Below are 20,318 nucleotides of genomic sequence, written 5' to 3'. Positions count from 1 at the left end.
CATTTTATCTTTCTCTTAAATGATTCCATCTGATTTTACTACTTTGCTCTTGCTAGAGTTAAGAGTTTTCTGAAAACTTATTCAGTGTTAACTAACATTACTTTTCCTGGGCTATTTTTGTTGGTATTGAGTTTTTTCTTTATGTGATCATAAAGTTATAGCTTAGAACAAGGTTATTTTGTTACAAGAGTCTATTTAGGAGTAATATTTTCTAAGCAAGTTGAAGTTGTTCTGATAAATGTTTATCTAAATTAAAATAAAGCTTAATTAACTATGATGTGACCATTTAGAGGGGGGAGATATATTAACTTTGTGGAATTGTGCCATTAAATACAAAGAACAGGAAAAAAAGAAAAACAGTGGCTGGATGAGGTAGTGTAGAATTGCAAACTTACATGAGATAATAATTAGACTCAATAAGACACCTAATGGAAAAAGAATATTCATATGACATATTCATTCATTCAACAAATTTTATTAAACACATCATCTGCCAATGAATCTATGAAGATCGGGTACTTTAGCAATATAGAACAATGTACAATAACAAATAAGACAATCCATGTGAAGGCAGTTCGTTGCTGGTGTGGTGGCTCTATCATCAGCATAACCCTGTGTTACTTTCATCTTTCTGCTCCAGCACCTAGCACACATCACTTCCATTCAAGTTCACTTCATAGTCCAACAGGGCAGTTGAAGCCTGTCTTAGTCTGCTTAGTTGCCATAGCAGAATACCACAGACTATGTGGCTTATACAACAGAAATGTATTCTCCCTCTGCTCTGGAAGCTAGAAGGTCAAAATAAGTTGCTTTCAGCTTGGTTTTGCGGCTTCCCTTTGAGGCTTCCCTTCCTGTCTTGTAGATGACCACCTTCTTGCTGTATCCTCACACGGCCTTGTCTCTGTGTACGTGGTGGAGAGAGACAGAGAGAAAGAGAGAGAGAGATGGGGAGAGAGAGACAGGGAAAGAGGGAGAGACAGAGAGAGAGAAGGAAGGAAGGAAGGAAGGAAGGAAGGAAGGAAGGAAGGAAGGAAGGAAGGAAGGAAGGGAGGGAGGGAGGGAGGGAGGGAGGGAGGGAGGGAGGGAGGGAGGGAGGGAGGAAGGAAGGGAGGAAGGCAGGGAGGGGAAAGAAAGAGAGAAAGAAAGAAAGAAAGAAAAAAAGAAAAAGAAAGAAAAAGAAAGAAAGAAAGAAAGAAAGAAAGAAAGAAAGAAAGAAAGAAAGAAAGAAAGAAAGAAAGAAAGAAAGAAAGAAAGAAGAAAAGAAAGAAAAGAAAGAAAGGAAAAAAGGAAGGAAGGAGAGAAAGAGAGAGAAAAATGGTATCTCTTTCTTTTATTATAAGGACAACAGTCCTATCAGATTAGGGCCCCACTGGCTGTGATTTCATTTAACCTTAATTACCTCCCTAAAGGCCCTATTTCCAAATGCTGTCACTTTAGGGGTTAGGGCTGCAACATATGAATCTCAGGGGACACAATTCACTCTTGAGTGAATGCTAACTGTTAAGTAAGAGTTCATAATTGAGAGAAGGACAAAGAAGAAAGGTATAAGAAGGATAAAGAGAAAATAGAAGGACATAAAGGGCATTCTGAGTTGAATCAGTTCTACACAGGGGATTTCTGGAATATCCCACACAACACTTCCACTTACTTTTTTGGGGCCAGTATTTAGTCATACAGCTATGCATATCTACAAGTTGTCTTTTAGCTGTGTGTACTGCTGCCCCAAGTAAAGATTTTATTACTAATGAAAAAAGTGGACATTAGGAGCTAACAAGCCTTCTTAATTACATCCAAAAATTGTGCTAGGCATTGAGGATAAGAATATAAGTTCTTATCTTTAAGTACTTGAAGGACTTCCAAGTCTAACAGGAGACTAGTACATGTAAACCAGTTACCTTTAATATAAAGCAATACATCCTATGGGAGAAATGTGTAAAAGTTCTGCAGAAACAAAGGAAGAATGATTATCAATGGGGGAAGCTGGGGAGAGTGACCTTGTGGTAGCCTCTGATAGATGGTTGAGAGTTCACCAGGCTAAGAATTGAATAAAGGAATTTCCAGAAGTAGGGAAAATTTTAGCAGAAGTTCAGTTGAGAATACAAAATGTGTCAGGGAATTGCACATATTAAAGGGTGGCCATAACTTGACATTCTGAGCCAGAGTAGTAATGAGACTGGAAAGGTCAAATGAGCCCTCATTTTAATGGGTCTAAAATGGTGCTTAAAAAGTGGGGCAGCATTTATTGGGTGATGAATTTATAGACGTGTGTGTGTGTGTGTGTGTATTTTGATATAAGAAATCCCTTCTGAGGAAGTAAGTTATTAGATTATATTGATATCATAAGATCTTGGTTTTGTTGTTGTTATTGGTTCGGTTGTTCTAATTTCTGTCCTTTTCAAGATTCAAATCATAACTTAAAAGCAAGGAGTTGCAAGAATATATGGAATGGTGAGAAATTATTGATGTTAGAAAGCTTTCAAAAATTGCAATATATAAGGAAAATTGTCCAATGCACATTCTCATTTATCTGTGTTTATCTTTCTATATCCTGTTGAACTTTGCTGATAATTGTAGAAACTCCTTGGCATTTCTTTCTTCCATCTTTATATTTTCTTGATATCATTAGAAATAGATGTTCAGTCCACCTCTTGCATGCTGACCAATCCTAAATTGGATGATGACCTGTTTATTTTGCATCTTCCCTGAATGCTTAATGTTCATGAACTAGAAATGGCCAGTAGAAAGTCAGTAAGTGTTACTTAATTTACTTCCCTATTTATTCAATTTCTCCCAGAGTAAGGAATTATGAGTTCCTGGAGCAGCACATGTGTCTCTTTCTTAAAGAAAATTTCAGTTCCATGGTGAGGATTATTTGCACATCTCTGAAGAGGCAATGGTCCAACCAGACAAAATAGCACAGAGCTAGTACATAAAATAAGAAAGTGGACTGTGGACAAGTACTGACAAAATTATGGAAAGAGAAACTAGTGAAAATTCTAGCAAGTCAGTGTCTTTTCTGGCCAGTACATTTGTGTAAGCAAATTGAACTTTAATCAGAATGCCAATTTGATTTCCAAAATCTTTGTCTTTTTTTTTGTCCCCCCTTGGAAATTGAGTCTCAGTGATGTACACCAGAATATGAATGCGAGATGACAGCTCCCACAACAAATCACCCTTGGCCAGATTTCTGCCATTTGGTTGTTCACTTTGCCTACCTCTGAAGTTAGCACATCTCCGCCTTTTCCTCCTCGTACCTTCTCAGATCTGCTGCTGCTGGCCCATTCCTTGTTCTCAATGTGGCTGAAAGTATTAAGATTTTAGAGAATAGGAAATGGATAAAGATAATAAAGGTCATTCAATCAAGCTCTTCTATTTTGTGCCTTTTTGCTTCTCTAAGAAGCAAGAATGGCACTGTGATTTCATTGTTGAATTAGTTAAGAAAATAGGGGACAATTTTAATACAATTAGAAAGTCTTAGAGAAGTATCCTGTTACTACATCTTCAAATGTCTAATGATAATTATACTGGAAAAATTTAAAAGCATTTTTATCATGAAATACTTCAAGCAAACTAGAAAATTGTGAGGAATAATGTATCAAATAGCAGTGTGCCCTCTACCCAGCTTTGCAAAATCTAAACATTTTTCTATAATTGTTTATTTTTCACAAGAAATAACACTTTATTAGGATTTTTGAGAAAGTCCAGTAAAGACCAAACCTCTTCCTTACTTGAGGTCAGAACCAATTGGGAAATGACAAAGAATCAGACTGATGAATCAGCATGGCTGAGGAATTAAATTCCCACTACTGAACCCCAGACGCGGCTGTCTACACTCCAGCACCAGCTGAGAGCCTGATACTGGAACAACAAAGCAAAGCATTTTCTTAACGTAGGCAGGCTCACTTCTAAAAGCAAATGAGAAAGAGAGGACGGGGCTGCCCATACAGTGTCTCCTTCCAGACTCACCAATCAGTTAAGTGTGAAGGAAGGGCAGGTTGAGAAATAGCCCTTAACCAGTTGTTAAGTATTACAACCGGTGAAGCACTCACCCCATGGAAGGAAATGTCAGAAGTGGAAAGTCAGCATTTCCCTCTAAAAACATGCAAAGATAAAGCTATGTTTTTATTTCCTTTTAGATCCTATTTTTTTTCTCCCCTTCCCCCATGCAGACGTAACCTCTACCCTGAATTTTAAGATCCTTATATATAACAAATACTTAGTCACTAGTGTTGCGATTCTAAGTATCAGAATACTTCCATTTAAGGGAAATATTGGCTGCTTGTTCTTGGGGATACTGACTATAACATCTGTATTTATTTCAGTTTCAAGATACTCTTGTAGACTAATGGAAAGAATGTAAAAGATGATGCTACTAGATAGGAATAGAGTTTGGATCCAAAGGATGTTACTGCCCAACTAATGTTCTAAGTGCTGGAAGATCATCCTGGTCTTAGCAACAGCAATTATAACTAAGAAAACAAAGTTTAGAGTTATCTCAAAACAGAAAAGAAAGCATCAAAAAGTTATCTCTTTCCTCTGAAACAAAAACAAGCATTCTAGTGACCCTTGGCTTCTGAAATATTGCAACGTTCCAGGCTACTGAGACTTTTCTTATTTTCTTATAAACAAACTTTAATGTCCTTTAAAATACTTTCTGATTTCTTTTCTAAGTGTTTTCAGGTGAATAACAAGTTACATTCGTTTGACTTATTTTCTCTTCATAAAATGGGTAAGTTTTTAGTTAAGCAGAGGAACCAGAAAACTTCTGAATGAAGGAAATATTTGGTAGTGAATGATATAATGGAAAATTGCTATAATAAGTAGCTGGGAAGTAGCTAAGAAGGGAGAGAAATTATACAGAATCATTTTAGTTTAAGTGGCAGTGTATGATTAGGAGCAGTATTGAGACAAAGAAAAATAGCCTATTACACACCATAGGAAAATCAACAATGGCATCTCGGAATATGGAATTGCTAGTTAAAGCTACTAGGTGACTCTAGGATGGACAATTTTTTTAATAGATTTTTGGTTTTGGTTGAGGTACATTGTCAGAGTGTGCAGAGTATTTCATTTTGTTAGTTAGCTTCATGAAAACTTTAATTTATTAATGTTAATGATTGACCGTTTGTGTGTTAAACTAGAAAGTATTTAGACAATTGAATTCCATCAGAAAAGAAATGTTATGAATCTATATATTTTGCCTCCTGTTTCTGAGAAATATGGCAACTAAAAAAAGAGAGGTGAAGGCAAACTAAATCTAACACCTCTTTAAGGCTCACAGGAAAAGAAAACATAGGTAGACCTCATTTTATGTTTTGAATATGTCCTGAAAACCTTGTATAAAAGTTAATCTGTAAAAGTCTAGGCATGCTCCATTTTTGAAATAAGGTGGTAGATGATTTAAAATGCCAGTAATTATTTTCCAATCTAAATAAATCACAACATTGAGTCAGGGTGTGGTGACTCACGCCTGTAATCCCAGCACTTCGAGAGGCCGAGGCAGGCAGATCACTTGAGCCTAGGAGTTCAAAACCAGTCTGGGCAACATCATGAGCACTTTTGTATTTTTCTATACAAAAAATACAAAAAGTAACCAGGCATGGTGGCTTGTGCCTGTGGTCTTAGCTACTTGGGAGGCTGAGGTGGAAGAATGGCTTGAGCTGGAGAGGCTGAGGCTGCAGTGAGCCATGATTGCACCACTGCATCCTAAGCTGGGTGACTGAGTGAGACCCTGCCTCAAAACAACAACAAAGTCACAACATAATTTAGTAGATTTTTTCATATGTTGGAGTTTCACTAAGTGAAGAATTGCTGTTATGTGTTATAGGTGATACCATAAGATATGTGAATGATCATATTTCTAAAAAACTTTATACTTTGACTCCTAAATTTCAATGATCTAACTAAGTACTTTGAGGTATATTTGAAAATGTTATTCTTCATTAATTTCTATTTATTTTTACTTACATCTAAATGTGTTTTCGCTAAACAAGTTTAGCTCCAAACTCCAAATTGTACTATTAGGGAAAGGGAGAATAGCTTTTGGCTCTTCTTGTAGTATTTGAACATTAGGTAACTGGGTACTGTCTTTTGCACACTTTTAGGATGTCATTGATTCAATCTCAGGGTCAAGTCTTACCCAACTATCCTATGTACTCTGTCCATTGATGCCTTAAAAGAAATAACCTGAATAAAAAGTTTTAACTTTATTAGCAGGTTCTTTTAAATGAATTTTATTAATTTACATATAATTTCTTCTCGGTAAGATATGTGAGCTGGCAACACATTGCCAGTCGTATGGTTATTTTTGTTAGTATGCACAACAGGTAGTTTCATGGGCCAGGAAAGCAGAAATAGTATACAAGGTTAAGGAAATGATTTTCAGTTCTCTAATTTCCACTGGAATTGTTAAACTTATAAATAAACAAAAGAGAAGATAACTCACTGTCCCCAGGTGAAGCAAGGAAAGCAGGTGAAGTAGTAACTGTGTCTCCTGTTTCACCCTCATGCTTGGACATGTGTATGCCTTCAAAAGCTCACATCCAAGTCATCCAGAAAAATTAGCCTGTTAAATAGTATAGGAGAATCAACAATGGAATCTCTTAGTGCCTGGAATTTGCAATTGCCAGTTAAAGCTAGTGGATAAATTAAAAATAATTTGTTTTACAGTGTATACTACCTCTTTGCTTTACTGACCCTCAAAGCTACCTGTTGTATATACTAACAAAAATACCTTTATAACTGGTAATATCTTACTGAGAAAAAAATTATAAGTAAATGAATAAAATTCATGGAAAATATTCCACTAATAAAAGTACCACTTTTATTCAGACTCTTATACATGTGAAGGCTTACAATACCACATTTCTGGGTAAATACTTGAATAGGATGCCACCCTGTTTTGTTTTGAAGTGTAGTACGCCTTTCCGTATGCAGTGCTCCATGCTGTGCACTCACAGAAATTAATGAGTTCAGCATTCAGGACGCCAGGGCAGCTGGAGAACAGAGTTCTGTGCTCATGTGGCTTACACAAACACACGAGTTGTGTTTCCCACAGTGGGATCCAGGGACCCCTGAGGTTCTGCAGCTTTTTTATTTGGTAAAACATAGATCTGAAAGATGATGCTGATGTGGTGAAGGGGGTTGGTTTCTGAAACTGTTTAAGAATTTTAGAGATCAAGAGTAGGTCTGAGAGGAGCTGGCAAAGCAGGCAATTATTTGTGGTGGGAGGATATGGGGAAAGAGCAGATGTCCGTAGATACTACAAAGGAAAATAAACACCATGAAAGAACAAACTTATGTAGAAAAATTTTAAAGGAAGATTTTTTAACAAAGGATGTTTGCGAAACACTCTAGGAGTTATTCTGGGTAGCACTTATAAAATGGGACAAATTCTTACAGCCAGAATGACCTTTATACTAAAAGTCTTTATTTTTTTCGATTTATTCCATCCTGTCCCATTTAACAAACTTGTATTAAACAGCTACTTTGTATCAAAAACTATACTTCCTTGCCTCCTTTCCACCAGACACAGATATACATATATATGCACACTCACTTTGAAGTTCAAATACCATTTGTAATAACTGGAGAGCCACAGGACTTTAGCACTAAAAGTCAAAACAATTAGATCGCTATGGCAAGATGAAGTTAAAAAGCAGCTTCCCAGGATGAAACTTGGAAAATGCTTGAATACTGAGGTGTTTATTTGGATTTGCTTTTCTAAACTTGTTGATGGAGGTAGGTGTCTTGCTGACATATTACATCATTTCTGATGAAAGAACTTTGATAAGATTTATTGAGCCAGATTTTCTTCTTACATCAATTGTATTGGGAAGTTCCAATTGTTTGAAGGAGACACTAAGTTGGATATATTATTTTTTACATCATATATGAATTTTCTGTATTTGAGATTATGATGTCATTTCCAAATGGTTGTGTTGATTCTGTGCTCATCGGACAAGGCCCTATAACTATTTGTCATATTTTAATTATCTTTGTTCCTCGTATCTTTACCACTAGAGGTCTGTGGCTCCTCCTTCTCAAGGTTATAGTGCTATAAAAATACTCATTTTAGATTTCAAACCAACTAGAATGCATGTAGTACTATAGAGTTTTTGGATTCAGTTACACTTTGAGTCAAATGTTATCTTTTACAGCAACCATATACGTCAAAACTGAGATCAAACTCAATCTATTAAGAGTAATAAAACTGATTAAAATTTCTGACCCATAAGACTAATATTATAAAGTTGTTATACATTAAGGAAAAGGGCTTCCAACTTTCACAAACTCTTATTACTAAAAAATTTTTCTTCCAACCCCCTGTAATGCCTCAAAATGGAATATATTTCATCTGAATTTAGGAGATTGAAAGTAGATTTGGAGTTATAGAAAATACTTAATATATCACCTTTTAGTTATAGTGAGAATATATGACGTTGGCAGTTTATACCATGTGAATGGGGTGAATTAACTCTTTCCACCAGGAGGCTTTGGCACAAGAGGTAAGAGCTACCAAGAATGTACTAGGGCTCAGGCTTGGGGAAGGGAGGGGCCTCTCCAGCTCTTCATTATAGAGCTCATACTTTCTAGATATGCTGTCTGATTCTCAGGTGGTTCAGTTCTGTGAATTCATTAGTAGGACATTAATATACTAGAAAGAGGCACCGCAGGGTCACCCTGTCTTTTAATAGACTTGCAACCCTTAAAATAGGTTAGAGGGGAGTAAATTTTCGTTAGAGTGAAAGAAGGTCCAACTTGTTATTGGCTCAGATCCTAGGTGGTATCACAGATATGCATCATGTTTTGAGCAACTGAGATGAGAATCCAAGGGTTCTAACTGAATGGACTGGTGTCATCTGCACTCCTCCTCCCTGGCTAGCTCTTCCACTTGGAAGGCCTGACACCTTCATCTTAGATTTTCTTTATGTATGTCATTGCAGCCAAGTTTAGAAACAGGAAATTTGCTATGAGAATGAGTCCAAGAATCTGCTGTCTCATCCCCACTGATGTAACATACCTGTATTGTGTTTCAAGATACAGTCATCAAAATGAGGGAAGAGTCCTCTTTTGAAAGAAAAATCAATTGCCAGATGGTATATTGATTATTTGGATTCTACCTATGAAATCAGTTAGCTCATTTCTTGATCATTATCTTTTGCTAAATGCATAATTTGTATTTCTTGCAGCAATTAATACCTGAAAGTTATTTGTAAGCTCATTTCAAATATGATAAACTGAGGTTCATAGAGGTGAAATCACTTGCCTTTTTTGCCAGGGGGCTGGGAGCATCATCTTTTTTTTTTTTTTTTTTTTTTTTTTAAGATGAAGTCTCACTCTGTTACCCAGGCTGGAGTGCATTGGCACAATCTCGGCTTACTGCAACTTCTGCCTCCCAGGTTCAAGCAATTCTCCTGCCTCAGTCTTCTGAGTAGCTGGGACTACAGGTGTGCACCCCTAAGCCCAGCTAATATTTTTGTATTTTTAGTAGAGATAGGGTTTCACCATATTGGCCAGGCTGGTCTTGAACTCCTGAGTTGAGGTAATCCACCTGACTTGGCCTCCCAAAGTGCTGGAATTTCAAGTGTGAGCCACTGTGCCTGGCCTAGCACCATCTTTTTATGACTGTATTTCCAGGGCCTACCATATATTCAATTCAGAGTAAACACTTGGTTATATTTGTGGAGTAGTGGAATATATGAATGATTTAATAAATAATATAGATGAAAAGATTAGTTCTTGTGTCTCCAGGGATGACTATCTTTCTTTATCACCAAGGAATTTGCCCTAAACCATTAATTCACTATAAAAACATAATTATGATTATGTCTTGTCTTAATCTTATGTCATTATTTCATTATTTATGTTAAAAATAATAAAAATAATGTTAATTCTATGATTTCTTCTATTTCTAAATAGGATAAACATATATAGGAAGCTTTGAAATAAAGCAATAGCATTTTAATACATTACCTTGTCATCATTTATTTGATATCCTCTTTCCTTGGCTTGAAATTTGCAATATTCAGAATTGCATTCATTGTTGAATATTCCCATCTGGATATTACTAGATTGGGATTCAGTCTGACCCACCTGGTCCAAAGACAGACTTTCTTTATTAAGAAGCCAACAACTAAACGGGCTACAGTAACACTTCTTGGAACTCAAGGATGCGTACAAGAGGGTGGCTTCCTTCCATCTGTCAACAGCCTCTGTCACCTCCATTTATCCTTTTTCTGCCAGTCCTATTGTCAAATACTCCAGAGCTACAAGATGATTAAGAGCCATCATGAGCCTTTTGAGGATTGTTGTGAGCTGGGTTATTTTTACTTTTATTTTTATTAATCAGACCAACTCAATAGCACCCTAGTTACAAAAATCCTATGATTTGGCCTCATAAGATCAATGTTGAAATCTTGCCTCTGCCATTAATGCAGGCTGGCCTTTGGCAAATCACTCAACCTCTCTGAGCTTCAGTTTCCTAATATACAAAAAGAGGGGAATGTCTGCTGTCCTGCCTCACCTCCACAAATGTTTGAATAGCTCAATATCATTACGGTTATTATTATTATTATTATGTTATTATATTTTAAAATGTTTGTAAGCAGAAAGTACGGTAGAGCTGTAGGTTGCTTCTCTCTCTTTCTCATTTAGTTTTCTTACATATCAAATTCCATCCTGGGGTAAAGGAATTGCTCATAATTTATTTTTATAAGAGATACCCTTCAACACCAGCAATTTCATCTTTCTCTTTTGTTCTTAACACTTACATATATCGCATATATAACCATATTTGAATGGGAGCAAGTCTTTTCATTTCTTTTCTACCTAGACCTATAAGTTGTAGCTGAAGTCCTTCAAGAAGTTAGATCTGGAGCTCTGTGGCCAGGATTTCTCTCCTTACCCAGCCTTTCCACTCATTCCCCAAATCCTTTCCAGCCCATTGCTATTGTAGAAAAGTCTCCTCCCCAAATTTGCCTCTCAGGAGATGCAGTTATGCGGACTAATATGTGGCTGTCTTCTAAGCTCATCCTCATATCACTTTGCATAGCCCTTTCTAGTTTTAGGCCTAAGATGTAAAAATTGAATTAATATGAATATTGGTCACTACTTTGGACTTGGAAGCCTGTGGAAATGTGGGCACATTTCTCTGCCTTCCCAAGCTTTCTTCTTATTTTCAGAATGATGATAATAATGGTATTTAATTATAGAGTTGCTGGCAAATTAAATGAGAGTAACACCTGGTCAGTACACAATATAGTTATTATTTGCTAGGGGAAATATACTGGTTTTCAATTGCTGGTACATGTGAAATCAGAATTTACTTTTGATATCTGTCTTATCTATGTTTATTTCCCATTATCTTTTGTATTTTTTCTATGTTGTCTCTGAAACCACCTCTGTGTTTTGCTTTTTTGGGGGTGGAAACAGAGGCTCGGTTGTGAATAAGTACAATTTTTCTTTACTTCTGGTACATAAAGTTCCGAATAGTATAGTATAACAAAATGCACATTGAACTAAAAGTTATGAAAGGCTACTTTTACTGTTTACTCACTCCTTTAAATCAAAAGAACTAGATGTAAGCTATTTTGTTTATGTCATCTCCTGTTCTTCAGGCTCTTTGGTGCCTCAGAAAACATAAAAGAGTCTGATTTACAATCATTTTGGGCAAATTGCCTGTAGAACTCTAAGGACAGGAAATGAAAAAAGAAGTACAGCACACACCCCCGGGCATTCCACACAACATGTAGAATAAATAAACAGGCCCAAAAAGGAAACCAAAACTGCTTGGTCTTACGTTGAGGAGGGGTACCACAAATGGCTTGTGGAGAAAATGTACTAAAGATGATGACATGCTAGAAAAATCCTTCAAGGGGGTGAAATTGACCCTGATTAAAGAGGATCCTTTTCCCCTTTTCTCTACAGCATAGTGAGTATTTTTTATTTAGGTTATCTGTATTGACATTATGAAAAAGAGATACCACGTTACAGAGCTGTGCTTCTCAAACCTTAATAGGCATGATTGCCCTGGGGATCTCGTGGAAGCGTAGGTAGTGATTCGGGGAATCTGGATAGGGCCTGAGGTTCTGCATTATTCACAAGCTCCCAGGTGATGCAGATTCTGCTGGTTTATGAGCCATGGTTGGTTTTCAGTCATCTTCTTCAACAAAATAATTGGTGGTGATGTTCTGCACTTCATCTGTTCAAGAGTGGTTTTCAACTGGGGACAATTTTGTCCTCATGGGAATTTGGCTGTGTCTGGAGATTTTTGATTATGACGATTCATGAAGCGCTATTGGCTTCATGTGGGTAGCGGCCAAGGATGCTGCTAAACACTCTATAGTATACAGGATAGCCCCGATAACAAGAATTTTATGACCCATACGTGAATAGTACCAAAGTTGAGAAACCCTCCTACAGAAGTATTATTTTATGCATTTCTCGTATCAAAAAATACTTCGTTGAAATTGTTCAAAAAATAGATACACAAAACCTATGAGCAAAGAATAGGAGCATCTGCTACAGTCACGCATCACCTAGTGATGGAGATGTGTTCTGCAAACTGTGTCCTTAGGCGATTTCATCGTTGTGCGAATATCATAGAGTATATTTACACAAATCGAGATTTTAGAGCTACACAACTAGGCGGTATATCACCTAAGTTTTCTAGGCTACAGACCTCTACAGGTGGTTACTATACTGTATACTGTAGGCCACGGAAACACAATGGTGGCCGGGCGCAGTGACTCACACCTGTAATCCCATCACTTCGAGAGGCCAAGGCAGGTAGATCACTTGAGGCCAAGCAGTTTGAGATCAGCCTGGCCAACATGGCAAAACTCAGTCTCTTCTAAAAATATTTAAAAATTAGCCAAACATGGTGGCAGGCACCTGTAATCCCAGCTACTTGGGAGGCTGAGGCATGAGAATAGCTTGAAGCCGGGAGACGAGGTTGCGGTGAACAGAGATTGCACCACTGCACTCCAGCCTGCGCAACAGAGTGAGACTCAGCCTTAAAAAAGAAAAAAAAAAAAAGTAAAATATTAGTGTGTCTAAACATATCTGAACATAGAAAAGTACAGGTACACTAAAGCTATTGTATTATAATCTTATGACACCACCATTGTATATGCAGTTTGTCATTAACTGAAACATTATTATGCAGTGCATGACTATTTAGTTTAGAGAGTAAGCAGCATTTAAAACTGTCTTCAAATATATGAAAGACTATTATGCAGAAGATGGTAACCAGCTGTTCTCTATCACCCTTGAAGAATGAACAGGGAATGTTCATAAAAGGACCCATGCAATTCACCCGTTCTTTTTCTGCTTCCTTCATGCCAGCTAGACAAATCTCTTCATGATCTTGCAACCATATTTGTCCTGACCTGTGTCTTAATACTTGCAGAGACCCTCTCAAATCCTCGGTACACATTTTCTTTTCACTGCCAAATCTCATCTCTTTCTCTCTTTAAAAATCTTAGTTGAAAATTTCTATCTCCATAAAATCTTCTTTAACTAAGATGAAATAGTTGCCAGTTCATCTTTAACTAGAGGTGGCATACTTCTTCCTTCAACGTGTTATCTGTCAGTCTGAAAATATGTTACTGCCCATCTGTGTACAAGGAGTTGTGCGAGATTTTGATAAAGGATTAAAAAAAGGTAAGTAAGAGAGTCATTGTTTTCTAGGAATTTTCCAATCTGGGGAGGGGGGGAATCTCACACAGATAACTGTATAGTATTCAATAATTATCTCCATGAGAGGTTTCTTAAAAAATAAGAAAGGTGGTTTTAGAAGTTTAAAGATTACTTCTAGGTAGGGAGGTCAAGAAAGACTTTACAGATAGATACACAGGTGTATCTTTTTTTGTTTCTTTGATGAATTTATTCTTCAAGGAAAAAGCAGTTACTATTGTTGCCAAAATTTAAAGATTATAAATTTAGAGTAGTGTGGACTTAAAGTACATTTATGAAAAAAGTTCATAGTGAGCAAGGGTTAAAATATTAGAGTGATTTAATCCACTCACAATTTATAAGACTAGAAAAGATAATTTTTCAGAATCTATGTGGCTATATGGTGGTTTTAACAAAGGAGACTGAATTTAGCCACCTCTGAATGTACCTGATGAGGCTCTATAATTTTATAAGACAGTGTTCTTTGGAAATAATTTTGTTTGTTTGTTTGTTTTGTCTGTTTGAGACAGTCTTTCTCTGTTGCCCAGGTTGGAGTGCAGTGGGACAATCTTGGCTCACTGCAACCTCCATCTCCCAGGTTCAAGCGGTGTGCCTGCCTCAGCCTCACGATTAGCTGGGACTACAGGTGTACGCCACCACACTTAGCTAATTTTTGTGTATTTTTAGTAGAGACGGAATTTCATCCTGTTGGCCAGGCTAGCTTCAAACTCCTGACCTCAGGTGATCCACCCACCTCTCAAAGTGCTGGGATTACAGGCATGAGCCATTGTGGCCCCCTGGAAAGAATTCTTAGTTACATCTAGGAGAAGAATATTTTGGAACTTCATAAGTATACTTTAAAAACCAAAACCAAAGCAGGAATTTGGCATCATCCATTTGAGGTGGTGATTCTAGAACTTCTTTAAGAGACAGTCTCACTTACTAAGAGTTTCCACAACCTGTACTGTGAGAAAATTAAAAAGAATTAACCCTCATCAAATATGTAGTATGTGCCAGGCGTTGGGTAGACCCTTTAGATATATCATGTGATTTAATCTGGATAACAACTGGTGAATTTATCAACACCAATATTATAAGGAAGCTTCAGAGAATTAGTATAAGTTTCCATCCAACACTTGATTAAGGAAGGGAAACACAGCAAATCTCAGGCCTGCATGGGAAGCCATCTCTGGGTGGAGAGCATCAGCTTGCCTTTTCCTTTGGAAGCAGCAAGGAGAACAACTATTTTTATAAAGCTTTACATGGTGATATGTGCATTCTCTATAGTTGAAATGGGAAAATGAGCTGTTCAGAGTTCACTGATGGCCATGGTTTTCTGCAGGGCTCACTGCTGGAAAACTATCTGCAACTGTATTAGTCATATAAGAATCTGAGTTTCTGCCTGCTCTTTTCCACACATTCTGAAATCCTTAGCTCTAGGAATGGTACAGATATTAAATTAGTATGGAATTTTTTTGAATGTTAGTATTTGTGTTCTTTAAAGTCATTATGTTGATTTACAGTTAGTAATACAGTTAAGAATGGGGACCTTCCGTTTCATTTTTTTTTTTTAATAGAAGCAGCTTTTGATGGTAACCTTAACAATGCCTTCCATAACTCAAAACATGATGGAATCTTAGTCAACTTTATGTAACTGGATTTTGTTTTTCTCCTAAAGTTGTTCTACGCTGCTGCGTATCATTCAATGTTGATGTGAAAAATTCGATGACTTTCAGCGGCCCAGTGGAAGACATGTTTGGATATACTGTTCAACAATATGAAAATGAAGAAGGAAAATGGTAAGCCCGTGGGTTTTGTTGTTGTTTACTTATTTTACAAGGTAATGGGAAATGTTATTTGATTACAGTTTCTTTTATGAACGAAACTTTAACAGAATGAATTATTTATGGTGGAAAATGCAATCTAGTCATTTGGCAATGGAAGCTAACTTAAAGTAAAAAAAAAAAAAAAAAAAAAAAAATTCCTTGGCAATATTAGAGGAAGGGATTAGTGATTTTTTGTTGATGCCTGGATTGACCTCAAGGAAGTTCTGTATCCAAAAAAGCTATTGTTCCATAATTACGTTCTTTTGGCAAGAATTCTTTAATTGTTCTCATTTCAGAGTAGCTTAAATGCACCTGTTTGAAATCCAGTAGGAAGGATTTGGAGGCAAATGAGGTGGTGCTCTGAAAGGGTTAATATCACTTCCGTGAGTTTGGGCTTTACTGATTTATTGAGCTTGGTCTAACGTTTATAATGAACTTTATAGGGTTTCTTGTATCTACCTTCAAACCCTTTAATATTGGTTAAGTTCATTGTAGATATTATTGTTATTATTATTATTTTCAGATGGAGTCTTGCTCTGTCACCCAGGCTGGAGTACAGTGGTGTGATCTCAGCTCACTGCAACCTCTGCCTCCTGGGTTCAGGTGATTCTCCTGCCTCAGCCTCCTAGTAACTGGGATTACAGGCACGTGCCACCATGCCCTGCTAATTTTTGTATTTCTAGTAAAGATGGGGTTTCACTACGTTGGTCAGGCTGGTCTTGAATTTTTGACCTCGTGATCCACCTGCTTCAGCCTCCCAAAGTGCTGAGATTACAGGCGTGAGTCACAGCTCCTGGCCATAGATATGATTTTTAAAGTATAACTAACTTGTTGAAAATTATATAAACTGAATATTAGAGCTCTTTTGCTTAATATTTAATAGAATTTTTAGTAAATGCAATTTTTGTTTAATTGGACATTATAGAAAAAAAGAGCAGTAGCTAGTTAAACTTTAGTTTAATAATTTAAACTAAACAAGCCTATATTTTTAGTAGCTATAATAATAAGCAAAAACAGATTATATCTACTTGGATAACAAGGATCTATGAATCACTATAATTATTTCACTAATAAAAATATGTGGATTTTCTGCATTTTATCTTTTAGACTTGGTTAATTTGATAATAATGCCCTAAAGACTATAAAAAGTAATGAGTTCTCACATTTTTTAAGTACATTATTTTATGCTAGGTATAAAGTAGAATTTGTTGATATACTTCACTCTTTCATTCTCCTTACATATATCTCAGATAACAAACCTAATGCTAGACGCTAAGTTTTTAAGTTATCTTTCCCTCCCTCCTATACTCTTCACCCATCCCATCTCCCAGTTTTTAAGGTTAAATGAGTACAGCTGTCCCTCTAGACACCAACTGTATTCTTTTAGGAATTATACCTTCAATTCAGGTACCTCTGGGAGAGTAATGGTGAGTAGACCAACTGGCCAGACTTTGTGCATAAGCTATAATAAACAGAAATGCAGTTCATGTTATTCTTCAAAACCTTAACTTTACATAAACACATAAAAGTTAATTTTCACTAATTACTAATAGTTACACAAATTTTAAAGAGGAATATAGTAAACAGCAAGCTTTAAGACTTAAACCACCTACTTAAAATGAAGTGTCCCTTTAAAGGATAGTTAAATATTGCTAAAATATTTTATGAAATTCTCATTTTCAGTTTCTGGTATGAGAAAAACCTGTATGTTTTCTTTCTCATCTAGTCCTTTCTTTGTGATTTTAGAAAAATCTGATGTCAGAAGTCCTTAATTATATGAATGAACCTTAGTAGAGTGAAAAGGGGTTCATATTTCTTTTTAGAAGCCTTAGTGCCCCCATTTGATCTCTTCAGTCACTGTTTCTCATTATAAGAACCTATCCTATTATGAGATTTCCACCCTCTAAATTCTACAGTCCCTCCTTTCAAGGCACCAGAAGTCAAAGCAGTGGAAAATTGAGAAACCAGGCCTGAATGAAGCGTTGATGTAATGAGGAATGTCCTTGCTAAGATTATTCTATCTTTGTAGAAGGTTAAGGTATGGATGAGGAAAAAGGAAGACAGCCAACACTGGGAAAGGAACAAAAGAGTGCATACATTGGATAGTAAGAGTAAGGTTGCAAGAAGGATGTTGCTAATGGTCTGTCTGAATGAATCTAGACTGGACTGAACCATCAGAATTCTACATGCATTTGTGAAGTAATGTTAATAAGACATGAGGGACTATGCCTTATATCTTGACTTACCCATAAAACTGAGTTGAATTGTCTCTGAAAATGTTTGTTGGTGGGTTAAGGTTTTTTTATTTAGCCATAGCATAAATGTGGGTCAGTCAATCAACTTGTATTTATGTAATACATTTTATGTGTCTGGCATTATGCTAAATTCCATGGGAAATGTTTACATGTAAAGCAAATATAAAAGCTTTAACCTAATCAACGACATACATGAAATGCTTACGAATAGGGAATAGTGCCAACAACCAGTGCAGAAAAGACTATAAATTCAGCGGGAATTCAAAACATGAGGAGATGATTCTTGGTTCTTGACTTAAATCTTGAAAGATGACTTAACTTTCAATATGAGAAGAAAAATGTCACTCCAAGCTTGGGAAGCCACAAGAGCAAGGGCACAGACTTGAGAATAAGTGAGTGTGTTGGTAAGTAAACAGGCCTCATATTGAGATGAAAGAAAAGGAAAGGATGGTGGCAGATCTTGAAAGACAAACACAGGAGCTTGGACCTAATGTGAGGACATTGAGAAGCCATCGTAAGTTGCCATTTTATGAAACTTCATTTGGGAAGTTACATATAAATTGGATTGGATAATGGGGTGCCTGAAAACTAGGAAATATATAGACACTCAAGAACTATAATCTGCTACTTAAACAATAAGCCTTCAGGCTGTATTAGGGGCAACCGGAAAAAAAAAAAGAAAGATGTATTCAAGACAAATTAAGATGAATCAGTAAGTCTTGGTGGAAGTTTGGAAATGGTCAGTGAAGGTGTAGGAGAGGTCAGATAGATTCCAAAATTTCTGTGCTCGCTCATTGGGAAGTGGGTTGTCATTGACAGAGAAAGGGAAATCGACTTATCAGGAAGTGGATAAGTCTGTTTTTAAATAGCTTGAGTTCAAGGTGATTTCTAGGTAGTGGGAAACCTCAAACTGGAATATAGGTAAGAGGGAGAAATTAATGTGTTAGCGGAAATGCCTAGAAAACAAAGACTGATTTTGCAGCCCACTTGTAACCCTGGGCACTACCCCACATCTAGCATGAGGCCTTATACATAATATGCACTCAATCATTATTTGTTGGCTGAACAACTAAATCTAGTTTGACACTTTGTTATCATCAATTAAAAAAAAAAAAAAAAAGCTCCTTAAAAAATAAAGTTAAATGTGGCTCTCCTAGGGAAATGAAACTACTTAGGACCAGAGCTGTAATAGATTTCATCTCTACACTCCGCCTTGTGCCTTTTTCTTCATTAGAACTATATTTAAAAGTAAATGTTGTTAAAACCTATTTTTGTGGTAGGTATCAGACTTTACATATTAATATGTGTGCATTTGTAAGCATTTGAATGTCAATGATATCAGAAACCTAAATCTCACACTGACATTTATTATTTACAATGATTTTATGGAAAAGTTGTGAAAAATCAGAGCAACCAATAAGATATGGGCAATTGAATTTAAAAGTAAGCAAATTACAAATACCTAAATTTCCCAGCTTTTAAAGATGGCATGGTAGCAGCATATTGTTCTAAAGAGATCTGGTATCTGGTAGTGCAAAATAAATGTAGAAACATGTTTGGATGTTCTGTAAGTGCCTATAAAATCAGATAGATTGCAGACTTACTTCAAGAAATGCACCACAGTATAATCGACATATTTGGAGGAACATGGATTTTGTTATTTAATTATCTCTAGAGGTAGGCACCTTCATAAGTCATATTTACTGCTCATGCTTTTGAATTTCATAACCTCAGATATAAAAAAAAAAATCACTCTGACCCATCTTACATTGTGGCTATAGTACACCTATAGAAGGAGCACTTGTTGGCCCATGACAAGTACAGTCTGTGTATTTGAAAACATAGCTTTAATTCTTACGAAAGAAATATAAGTTAACCGAAAAGGTAGCCTTATGTCCTCTTTGCTGTTCAGAAGTTTGCTGTGAAGTATAATTTATATCTTTGGCTCAGAAGCCACATGCTTTCTCAGTAGCAGAACACATCATACATCTGATTAAGATCAGCCGTTGTTCATTATGTTTAGCATGAGCTGGAGCATCCAAGTAATTGTAATGTGGTTCAGAAGAATTCAGAAAGAACATAATTGCCTTCATAATTTTGCTTTGAGGAAAAGAAATTCAAACATGCTCAGCACAGCACAAGCCTTCCAGATTTCCAGATTTAGTGGTAAACATCAGCATGGCCAAGTCTCAGCTGAATGGGAAAATGTGAGATGTCTGTTTGGGGCTTTCCACTCTAATCTGTTGCTGCTTTGCTTCATTCCTTCCAGCATGTATGCCTACCCTTTTAATTGCCTTTCAAGCAACCTTTCTTGGGGGCTTCAGTGACTTCACTGGACCTGTCTGAACGCAAAGTAGATTTTCAGGATCCATCCTTGCCAACCTTCAACCCAATGTTTATCTTGACCTCATGCCTTTTCCCTAGAGGACACTACTTTATGCCAGGTCAGGGTACCAATGGGCTCATGTGATTGATGCCCTATTCCCAATATGTCTGTACTGTAAAAGAAAAGAAGAATCCCGGCTGATATGGAACTATTCCAGACTGGGGAGGAGAGACA

General features: G+C 36.6%; 1 protein-coding gene across 1 annotated transcript in view; it reads left to right on the top strand.

Moving 5' to 3' along the window:
- Window positions 1–20,318, top strand: part of LOC105499359 (integrin subunit alpha 1) — a 167,868-nt gene that overhangs the window by 44,961 nt on the left and 102,589 nt on the right. Inside the window, exon 2 of the mRNA XM_011771899.3 lies at window positions 15,356–15,476. Within this exon, the coding sequence (XP_011770201.2) occupies window positions 15,356–15,476 (121 nt within the window). The remainder of the gene's footprint in view (window positions 1–15,355; window positions 15,477–20,318) is intronic.

Source organism: Macaca nemestrina, chromosome 6, assembly GCF_043159975.1.
Source record: "Macaca nemestrina isolate mMacNem1 chromosome 6, mMacNem.hap1, whole genome shotgun sequence".
Lineage (NCBI taxonomy): Eukaryota > Metazoa > Chordata > Mammalia > Primates > Cercopithecidae > Macaca > Macaca nemestrina.
The sequence above is the reverse complement of the archived record's forward strand: the minus strand, read 5'-3'. Positions and strand labels throughout refer to the sequence as shown.